The sequence below is a fragment of the Pollicipes pollicipes genome, unplaced genomic scaffold (assembly GCF_011947565.3).
Source record: "Pollicipes pollicipes isolate AB1234 unplaced genomic scaffold, Ppol_2.1 Scaffold_4219;HRSCAF=4965_pilon_pilon_pilon, whole genome shotgun sequence".
Lineage (NCBI taxonomy): Eukaryota > Metazoa > Arthropoda > Thecostraca > Pollicipedomorpha > Pollicipedidae > Pollicipes > Pollicipes pollicipes.
The window spans coordinates 10,454,000-10,465,193 of record NW_023596448.1 but is presented as its reverse complement, the minus strand read 5'-3'; the positions used below and the strand labels follow the sequence as shown (position 1 = coordinate 10,465,193).

General features: G+C 54.7%; 1 protein-coding gene across 1 annotated transcript in view; it reads right to left on the bottom strand.

Annotated features, from left to right (window-relative positions):
* Positions 1–3,215: 3,215 nt before the first annotated feature.
* The window catches only part of LOC119095801 (receptor for activated C kinase 1A-like), an 8,392-nt gene continuing 413 nt past the window's right edge, over positions 3,216–11,194 (bottom strand). The window contains exons 2-11 of the mRNA XM_037218654.1: positions 10,854–10,926; positions 10,133–10,214; positions 9,489–9,602; positions 8,465–8,552; positions 7,774–7,880; positions 7,084–7,224; positions 6,646–6,726; positions 5,518–5,655; positions 4,253–4,342; positions 3,216–3,629 (exon numbers count right to left, since the gene is read on the bottom strand). Coding sequence (XP_037074549.1) covers positions 3,504–3,629; positions 4,253–4,342; positions 5,518–5,655; positions 6,646–6,726; positions 7,084–7,224; positions 7,774–7,880; positions 8,465–8,552; positions 9,489–9,602; positions 10,133–10,214; positions 10,854–10,926 — 1,040 coding nt within the window. The 3' untranslated portion in view covers positions 3,216–3,503. The remainder of the gene's footprint in view (positions 3,630–4,252; positions 4,343–5,517; positions 5,656–6,645; positions 6,727–7,083; positions 7,225–7,773; positions 7,881–8,464; positions 8,553–9,488; positions 9,603–10,132; positions 10,215–10,853; positions 10,927–11,194) is intronic.

Sequence of the window (11,194 nt, the reverse complement as noted above, 5' to 3'; positions counted from 1 at the left end):
CCGAATCCATGTCGTCATCGTTTTCTATCGATTTTGTTCTCTTTTCCTTTCCTTAATAAACCAGCAGACCTGCGTCGAGTCCGCAGCTGATCTTTGATTTAACTGAAAATGACTACCTGAAATTACATTTGGCAACGTCAGACGAATCATGCTGGCCACTGGATGTGCGTTTGCAAGCCAGTGTTAACAGTCAGCACAATACGACGTCACTGCACGTAAACAAGAGTCAACAGGCTCTAGCCGTGGGTGTAATTTGACACCTTGAGTGCTTTACGAATATGCAATGTTCTCCACTGGCGTTTTCGGCGAGTTAACCGCAGCGTCCACGGGATTGCTTTGTCCAGTCTGGTCCGCTTTGTCTAGTTTGGTACGCTTTGTCCAGTCTGGTCCGCTCCCTTCGTTGCACTCGAGTCACCAGTGCTGGGACGAGGACATTCCGTGTCTGAAGGGAACTGTCTGACCCTAAGACAAATATGTAAGTACTAAGATGCTAGGACGCGTTTAGTTAACCGGCAAATAAACGTTTGCAACCAGGCAGATGCGGAAAGTGTTTAGTTTACAACTATCATTGAGGACAAGAGCCCCTTGTCAGAATTTCGGTACATACCGTTCCAGAATATCCCCCCCCCCCCATCCCTCCCTGACAGGTTACACCCATGGCCATCCCGTTAGCGCCATGGGGAGCCCACCTCGGTAACGCCTTGGGGAGTCCACCCCGGTAACGCCTTGGGGAGAACATCGCGGTAACGCCTTGGGGAGTCCATCCCGGTAACGCCTTGGAGAGCCCATCGCGGTAACGCCTTGGGGAGTCCACCCCGGTAACGCCTTGGAGAGTCCATCGTGGTAACGCCTTGGGGAGTCCATTCCGGTAACGCCTTGGAGAGTCCATCCCGGAAACACCGAGGGGAGTCTATCCCGGAAACACCGAGGGGAGTCCATCCCGGAAACACCGAGGGGAGTCCATCCCGGAAACACCGAGGGGAGTCCATCCCGGAAACACCGAGGGGAGTCCATCCCGGAGACACCGAGGGGAATCCATCCCGGCAACGCCATGGGGAGTCCAACCCGGTAGCGTCTTGGGGAGGCCATCGCGGCACCGCTTTGGGGAGTCCACCCCGGCAACGCCTTGGGGAGTCCATCGCGGTAACGCCTTGGGGAGTCCATCCCGGTAACGCCTTGGGGAGTCCATCGCGGTAGCGCCTTGGGGAGACCACCTCGGCAACGCCATGGGGAGTCCATCCCGATGACTCTATGGCCATCCCGGTAACGCTATGTTCATCCCAATAACGTTATGTCCATCCGGGTAACGCCATATCCATCCCGGTAACGCTATATCTATCCCAGTAGCGCTATACCTATCCCAGTAATGCTACGTCCATCCCGATGATGCTATGTCCATCCTAATGACGTTATGTCCATCCCGGTAACGCTATATTCATCCCGATAATGCTATGCCCATTCCGGTAACTCTATGTCGATCTAGGTGACGCTATGGGAAGTCAATCCCGGTAGCGCTGTGGGCAGTCCACTGCAATGTCGCTCTGGGGTCCCTGACGTAGTATGCTGCCGGTAGCCAACAGCGCAGACGTCTCAAGTGCCGGGCTTATGACATCTGCATTCGCGGGCGGAGGCTAAGCATGTCACTCAGCTCAGTCCAATCGGCCGATCGACATACTAACACGCGGGTGGGAGGCTCACGATACCAATTACACATGTCAGCATGCAGCCCTGTTCCGCCTCCGTTCATCCAGCGCCTACAGAAAATCAATGCCGACCGGCCTGTGCGGACGTGCGCGGGGTGGACGTCGTAGTTTGCCGGCTTCGTGTCCGACCGCTGACGGGTGACAGCTGTGGCGCACGTGGGCGGGGCGTGACGTTCTGCGTGAGGTGCCTCTGGGCGGCGGTCCCGCCCACGTCGAGCATAAAACATGGTTCCTGGGTGGGCGGGGCCGCCGTCAGCTGGGACCGGGCGGTGGCCGCCGACCGCAACAGAGGGCGACACCATGGCAGACACCTTCAGTATGTAGGGAGAACTGTTAGGGAGGCACCATAGCAGCCGCCTTCAGTATGTAGAGAGAACTGTTAGGGAGGCACCATAGCAGCCACCTTCAGTATGTAGGGAGAACTGTTAGGGAGGCACCATAGCAGACACCTTCAGTATGTAGGGAGAACTGTTAGGGAGGCACCATAGCAGACACCTTCAGTATGTAGGGAGAACTGTTAGGGAGGCACCATGGCAGCCGCCTTCAGTATGTAGAGAGGACTGTTAGGGAGGCACCATAGCAGACACCTTCAGTATGTAGGGAGAACTGTTAGGGAGGCACCATGGCAGCCGCCTTCAGTATGTAGAGAGGACTGTTAGGGAGGCACCATAGCAGACACCTTCAGTATGTAGGGAGAACTGTTGGAGTTGTCACCAGGGTAGGCAAACGGCGAAGGTTTCAGAAGCTTCGGTGTGAAGTCTGATACTTCCTCCAGTTCGAGCATAATCTCTGCCTCTAAAAATGTGTCCCGTGCTTGGGAAATGGGCTGCGCTGGGACTGGGATCGAGACGGAATGATCAGGTGTTCAACGCGACCTGTTTAGCGCAGTGCTATCCCCGATCGTGGAAAAAGACCCTTTCCCGATTTCCCGAGGGTTATTTCGCCTCATTGTCCACAGCAGTAGTGGTGCGAGGGGATCTACAGCACACCGCTGTGGACTCCATCCAGATCGACAGGAGCATCCTCGACGAAGGTTATCCTATAAGTGCTGGGGAAGTCGTATTGTAGCGCTCAAGCCATGCGACCACTGGGACGACAATTGTCTTGAAATAATCAATGTTCTTGGATGCCGTTAGATTGCGCAGCTGCAACGCATAACAAAGGTAGATAGACGTTTTTATCACACGTTTTGTACCTGACAAAAGCAATAATGGAAGTGGTAAACACAATGTCCACTGCACCCGCAGGCCTTTTAGATGGACAACAAGCCGTTTGACAAAAACTAAGGTTCCAGGTCTTCCCACGCTGTGTGATGCTCCTCCTCGCCCACAAACAAGTAGCATGGCGGTACAAGTAACTCGGCAAACTAGCAACCAAGCATATCACGCGTGAGCAGGCACCAAGCCGGCATTGGGTGCAGGCGTCCAATTCGTCCCCTGTCCGCACGGCCGGCCTGACATCTGACCAACAGGCACCAGGATAAACCGCGGAGGCGGCCACGGTGATGTGATGGTGAGGGATTCGAACCCGGCGCCGCTGCTCCACCTCCATCTCTGACGCGAGGTGTGTGTCGGTGCGGTGGCACGGGGCACCAGGCGTGCTGGTCTTGTAGCACGGGGTACCAGGCGTGTTGGTCTTGTAGCACGGGGCATCAGGCGTGTTGGTCTCGTGGCACGGGGCATCAGGCATGTTGGTCTTGTGGCACATACGTATCAGGTGTGTGGGTGTCATGACACGTGCGGCCTCGAATACGCTCGTGTCGTGGCAGATACAGCCTCATTTGTGTCAAAGTCTGCAGCTTCAGGTGTGCTGGTGCCGTGGCACGTGCAGCAAGCGTATCCAGCCGTCGCCGCCGGCCGCCACCAGGGTCCGGCCGTAGCTGTCTACGGTGTGGAATGGCTTCTCCGTGGTGCCAGTACCGAGCACCTGCGGACAGGTGACGTCATAGGTCAGGGTTATGACGTCATTACACGCAGATCGGCCGCGATGCTGTGTGTGAGAAGCGCGATGCAGTGTGGTGCACAGCAGACTCTTCATGCGGTCTTCTGTGGTGTCTGCATCAAACGCAGGCATGTCAGTGACGTCATCCCCAAGGGTGATGCCGCTGGCAGAGGTCACTTGTGTACCCGACGCTGTAGAACCTCATTCCAATGTTGCTGTTTCGATGCTTGAAATAGCCCGCAAGATCCGCTGCGTGCTGTTCTTGTGCTGATGTCCATAGTCTATGGCCTTCCCAGTACCACAATCCCCTTCCCAAAATGATCCTACACGTGTTCGCCCTGCACGGCTTACCAAACTTCAGTGCGTATTCCGCGACGCTCGGTACAGCGTCGCAGACAGCACGCTAACACCGCATGGATCCTTGCACCTCACCTTGTCTCTCTCATTCTCAGCCATGTGCCTGGATCCAACAAACAAATATCGGAACCCAGGTCAAGACCCACCGTCAAGTGTCACACGTGATCTGGTATCCGCCACACGGATGCAGGGTCATGCCCGATTCCCACGCTCTGGCTGTACGGGATCACTGGCGCCGCGCGGCGCCGTACCTTCTCGGTGCGGTGGTTGATGTACTGGAAGCTGTTGGTGCCCGAACCAGCCGCGATCACGTGGTTGCCGTCCGGATCGGTGCGGGCGAACTGCCGGCATGGCAACGGCGTCAGCTGTGGCAGCCGCGGCGGCGCCGAGGAGCGCGCGCGGCACCGAGGTGGGCACTACGGCCTCGCAGCAGTGGGACGGCAGCTGCACCGATGCCATCTTAGGCTATCACATTTTTGACGAGCTGGGAGGGTGAGACAAGTATATTTCTGTGACGTGCTCTCCTCGCCAGGTCCGTCAGGGTGGACTGGGTGAACATTGCCCACCTATGCATGCAGCTGTCCGGGACCTATGTCGTCCGTGGTTCATGAACACAGTCTGTGAGTGGACCAGCGGCATGCGCGGTGTCGAGGAATCGGTCACGCGTACAGCGTTCTGCTTCGCTCTGAACCGAGCCATCAGTCTTTGGCCGCACTCCTCGCGGCCTCCTCGAGCATGACAAACACCACTTGATCATGGCCATCGATGAGAAGCTGAAGCCGGCTGGGTGTGGCGCCATCGGCTCGCTCTGTTTTGGGTAGTGTCACGTGACGTCTGTCTCTCCGTAGGGGTAAGTGGTTGATATCCGGCTCCTGGCCGGCAACCCGGGTTCATTTCAGAAGCGGGTGTGCGCGTGTGATTGAGGCTTTACAACGTTCTCATATACTCATGAGGTCTTAGGGAAAGGTTTTACGTAACTCTGCCGCTGATCTGCAATTTCATGATCGGATTATAGTGTCAAGGCTTTCCATAATAAGCACTGCCTATCGCGGGCTATGATTCATAGTATATATTCTCTCCAAAATGTTGGATTTAACCTTAAAATTTTATGGAAACATGGTAGCAAGTAAAACAAATCGCATGAAAATAAAAGGGACACGTAGCGCTCTCGCGGTAGGCCGGGACTGCCATCTGCGGCTATTGCCATCTGGACTTCGCCCGGCTGGCCTTGCTGTTGTCACTGCCTGGGACAGACAGTAGCCGGCATCTGCTGTAACCTCGACCGAGGACAAGTTATCCCCGGGCAGCTGCTGCTCTTGGACCGAGCACAGGTTATCCCCCTGCAGCTGCCGTCACCTGGACCGAGTACAGGTTATCCCCAGGCAGCTGCTGTTACCTGGACCCAGTGCAGGTTATCCGCGGGCAGCTGCTGTTACCTGGACCGAGTACAGGTTATCCCCCTGCAGCTGCCGTTACCTGGACCGAGTACAGGTTATCCCCCTGCAGTTGTCGTTACCTGGACCGAGTACAGGTTATCCCCCTGCAGCTTGGTGTCGTGTGAGGTGCCGAGAGACTTGATGGGTCGCCGTTCGCGTAGGTCCCACAGTTGGATGGCTTGCTCCGCCTGCCACGAACCGCTCACCACCGTCTCTCCCTGCCGCGCATCCCCCGTCAGTCGCCGCCAGGGCGGCGCCACATGCGAGGAGGGCACGCCATTGCGAGTCATCAAATATCTGGTGCAGATTTTCGCGGGCATATAACTTTAGTCAGATAACTGCGTCTAGCAACTTGTGGACTGGATGTACATCATAAATGACATTGACTCCTGGTTACCTGTTGTTGGGTAACGGCATAGAAAAATAATTATATAAAAGTTGAAATGACCTTTCTCGCCGGCAGTTTTGCAGTGTTTTACCACATAGCCGTGCCAGCAGCGCCCCTAGATAGTGCTCAAAGAGAGACCAAGTGTCCGGCCGTAGTTACTCTCATTGTTAGACGGTTGAGGTCCTACATCTACGCTTCACGCATAGACATGAAATTTTTAAACTTGAAATTCTTGAAAATTCCCTCAGATTCCCTATGCGTTTTATGTTGTGTACTTCGCTCTACCGTCATCACCTTATCCTGGCGAGCACAAGACGCCGTCCACAAGGCTGTGCCAGCCAATTGTATACTGAGTAGTAATGGCTTCACCCCATTGTTGCTTGACGTGCACGACTCATCATGCTCTGCTGCTACATACGACCACTCTTGGCTGTCAGCAAGCAACACATCTCGACTGTGTAAGCGTGTCTCGGAGCTCTCGGACTCCTCTCGAGCCTACCAGACGCTTGCCCAGCCACTCCAGCGGATGCTCCAGCTCAGCGTGTTACCCGGGCCGGAGGGCGGTCTCTGCACCCAGTGTAGCGGGCGTTTGGACCGGAGGGTAGGTCTCTGCACCTAGTGTGGCGGGCGCCCAGGCCGGAGGGCGGGTCTCTGCACCCAGTGTAGCGGGCGTTTGGACCGGAGGGTAGGTCTCTGCACCTAGTGTGGCGGGCGTCTGGACCGGAGGGTAGGTCTCTGCACCTAGTGTGGCGGGCGCCCGGCCCGGAGGGCGGGTCTTTGTCCCCAGTGTGACGGGGTTAACCCCGCGGCCGCGTCTCACCCTGATGTCGATGGCCTCGCCGCAGATGTGAGGCCCTCCCAGCGAGCCGACCAGCCCCGGCTCCGTCCGCATGTCCCATATCTGACGACAGGGCACGTGCATCTCACGCGGGCGCCCTGCGCTACTAGGTCAAGACATCTGGTTACTAACCGCTTTACAGAATGCTCTGGAAGTGTCATCTTTATGCTTGCCGATGGTGAAGTATCCTACCACGGTAAGTCTCCGCCGTATGCATGCTAATGTCATTCTTAATGCTGATTAAATTGTACTTTTTCATTGCTGCACCGCCAAATGTAGTGAACCCCGATGGAGCACTTGCAATTTAATGGACAGGCAGTTATTTTGGATCATGTGCCATCGTTGAAGATCCTACACAGTGATGTTCTAGAACCAGTGTCTGAGCGCACGGCGGGGCTCCCGCTGCTGCAGTAGCTGCACCTTGATGGTGTCGTCCCAGCCGCCAGTGAGGAGGACCTCCCGTTGGTCCGGGTGGAACTTGATGCAGTACACGCTGAGCGCGTGCCCTCCTGAGTCCTTGTCGACGCTGTGTATGTGGAAGCCAGTGTACTCCTGCTTAAGCTAGAGCAGTGAAACGTGTGATGCGCAGTGAGTACATCACCCATTGCAGACCATGTAGTACATCTGCACCAGGGGACCGTCCATATGTTACGTTGCGCTTGGAGCGGGAAGGGGGTATGATGGAGCGCGATTGGAGCGTAACCAGGGGGATGAGGGGGGGGGGGGGCTGGACAGCGTAACATTAAGCTCGGGCGTTAATGTGAATCATACCAAGTTTTTCAACCTTTAGCAGCCTTAAAACGCTGGCTTCCTCTGATGGCAAGCGACACGGCCGTCCCTGTTTCGCTGCTCTGCCTCATTCGGGGGCCAAACGGACGTTACCTTTTTGGGACTCAACACTTAACACAACGTAGCCATGGCGAGGGGGTTTCGCCCAGCTTAACAATTGCGTAACGGTAGGGAGAGGGGGAATGCATAACGTAATGGATAAACGGCCCAAAGTGTAACTTGGGCCCACAACACATCGCATGCAGCTCGAATGATCAAATGTGTATCATTTAGGAGTCACTAATGTTCGCGACCCGCTGGCTCAGGTCGCCTCCCGCTCACCTCCTGTGTTTTGGTGTCGTATATACGAATATTGAGGTCCTTTCCTCCGGAGGCCAGAAATTCACCGGTCATGTTTAAGTCGATGGCGTTGATCCGGTTGTTGTTCTCTGCATCAGGCATGCTTTTTTAAAATGTTACCCATGGAATAACAGCAAAAGAAAACTGATAAGCCAAGTGAAATCAACCAATAAGCTCATGCAGAGTGACAGCGATTACAGCCGGCCAGTCTGGTGTTGAATACTGGGCTGATTCTGCTGCATGTACGCCAGCGACGGGACGCGGTTATCCAGGCAAGTGACGTCACTTGTTTGGTGTGCAGCAAGTGGGCTCTCAAGATCACCAAAGAGGCCGCGTTCATTAACCTGGAGTGTAGATACGCCCATTCAGTTGAGACAATGTGCGCAACGGGGTAAGGCATCAGCGTGGCTGCAATGAGAGCAGTCATTTAATGTTAATGTGGAGTCTCTGAAATTTTAAGAGAGCTCTCAGTCTAAACGATCTGAGGGCGTCGTCGAGGAATGTCTTCCACTGAAATTCCACTGAGCCAATCAGAAATATGCGGAACGACCGCTGCTGTGAAACAAAAACTGAAATGCCGATGGTTTTCATCAGGCCCTCTGGCTTGGATCTCTCCCTGTGGCAAAATTTCTGATATCCAGCTCTATGCAGCGTGAAGTAGACATGGTCTTACCGTCACAGAACTTCGTGCACTTCTCGTCCGCGCCACCTGCCAGATTATGCTTGAATACCGTGCCAACCACCGCACACGAGTAGAGGTACTGCGGGCACGCAAAGGGCATAGGCCAAGCCGTGGACTGGGCCGGATTACCATCACCCCAGCGAGTCATCATGTTCTCGCATGCAGGTGAATATAGCCCCTACACCCCAGCCAGCACTAACTTAGACGTGGCGCTTATCCTACGCCAGTTTCAAACTTTCCACCTGGCTTCAACGATGGCCAACATGTGCTGAGCACCCAAAGAGAAGAGCTGGCCTAAAGCTACGAGGCCCAGCCGCAGAGAATCTCTGATGAACTTGCAAGCATAACAGAATGTAAGCGGGACACAGGATACAGGCCACTGTAAATTGTACAGATTTAATCCAGAGCATGAACCCACCCCAATAGATTGCTTCACCCAGCCGGATCTAGCTCCGACCGAATCCTCGGATTATCGCCTCGTGGCAATGGACGGTGATTTCGTGCCTTCCCGCTGGGCACCTGCGTCTGCTTGGGATGCAAGTGCCCTCCCCGCTGGGCATCTGCGTCTCCTTAGGATGGAAGTGCCCTCCCCGCTGGGCACATGCATTTCTTTGGGATGGAAGTGCCCTCCCCGCTGGGCACACACGTTTCCCTGGGATGGAAGTACCCTCCCCGCTGGGCACATGCGTTTCATTGGGATGGAAGTGCCCTCTCCGTTGCGCATCTGCGTCTCCTTAGGATGGAAGTGCCCCCCCCCCCCGCTGGGCACATGCGTTTCCTTGGGATGAAAGTACCCTCCCTGCTGGGCATCTGCGTCTCCTTGGGATGGGAGTGTCCTCCCCGCTGGGCATCTGCGTCTCCTTGGGATGGAAGTGCCCTTTCCGCTAGGCACATGCGTTTCCTTGGGATGGAAGTGCCCTCCCCGCTGCCCACCTGCGTCTCTCTGGGATGGAAGTGCCCTTCCCGCCAGGCACATGCTTTTCCTTGGGATGGAAGTGCCCTCCCCACTGCGCACCTGCGTCTCCTTGGGATGGAAGCGTACAGCCATGACCGTGTCATCCGCGTAGCGCGAGCCTTTGCGCAACGTGCTCTGCCTCGTGTACAGGCCCTCGTCGTCCTTCTCATACAGCTGAGGCACATGCGATAAGTACCAGCAGAATGGCGCGTGGTTCCGATATAACGGTGCACAAGGTTTCAGTGGCAACAAGATCTGCAATATTCTTAATCGGGTTGACGATTTCAAGCAGGTATTGACAATTGCAATATGTTCCGATACATGCAGTCTCCTAGCGCAATTGTTATGTGTCTTTGCAATGACATTCATGCTCCGTCCATTTACGACCATACGCAAAGCGCAAGAAACACCGGGTTTGCAGTGTATGAATGCGTCATAAAGTACATACCGCATCACGGGCCATAACCTATGCAACTCAAAACTCAGCCACCGGGAGCCTGGCAGGGCCTAAATATGGTCCATTGACAGAATTGTCCATGGCATCGATATCGTAACATGCATCGTAAATCGCACGTCAAAACATCGTCATTTTCTTTTTCTGGAATAACATGCTAAATTACTTAAGCTCGTCGTTGTTTCGTGGTGACAGCTGCTGAAACATCCTACTGCGATGTAAACCTAAGCCTATAGCTGCGCACACTTACCAGGACGGCCCCGTTGCCAAATCCTCCTGCGAGAACGTCTCCCTTTGGAGAAAATCGGGCAGAGTAGCAGCCGGTGGCGTGCCTGTAAATCGTACAGACGGGCAAATCTGACCACCCACCGCCTTAATTTCGGATCAAGGCTCAGACTTCTCGGAATGCACACCTGCGACTATGACACGCCAAATACAGTCATGAATGGAGACGCTCAAGCACTCAAAGACGATTTGTGGATGAAAGCAATCGCACGGAGCTGTTTTGTACGCCCACGTTCAGCTGCCGAAGGAGCCTCGCGGGTGACTTCCGAAACTATGTTGTCCACATGTGCTGCACCGGGTGGAACAAATGGGCTGATGCTAAATGTTGTAGATTAATGCGTTGGGTGGACGTCATTAGCCGTTTCTCGAAGGTGTGTTATGTGCGTTATCTCGAAGCGTTTGCAGTGCTCTGAGAAATGAGTCATTCATATTTATGTCACGTTGGTTTCACACCGGATTTACTTCGAATACTATTGCTCAGTAGGGCAAAGTTCTCCTGATGAAATACATGTATCACACTTATGTTTACAAGACCTTCTCAAAACATTTCAAAATGTCTCGACAGCCCGTAGAGTGAAGGTTTGTGAAATTATGGCTGAAGAGAGGCGAAGTGCGGTCTTGACGTGGTGCCACCGATAAGTGATAGCGTCTGACCTGCGCTGCTGGAGCATCAGCAGCGCGCTCACCTGGCAGGCATGAGCGCCTTCAGAGGCTTGATGGCTCCTTTCAGCACCAACTCTGGCTCCTGGAGCTTCACGACTGGAAAGCAGAGGAACTCCTGCTGTCATGCCCCCAGCGACCCGATGAGGAAGACCTTCAGGTTAAAGCAGGCCGTCGGTGAGCCAGACATGAACCCTGATGAGGCAGGTCCAAGCCCTGGATCAGCCTGATACACAGAACCATTCATGGTAGCACGGACGAAACAGTGCATCCTTGCGGGGATGGGCGATGGTGTCAGCTGGGCGACAATAAAATAATAATGCATAACGGCAACACGGAGCGACTAAGACACGATAGCATGAACTTT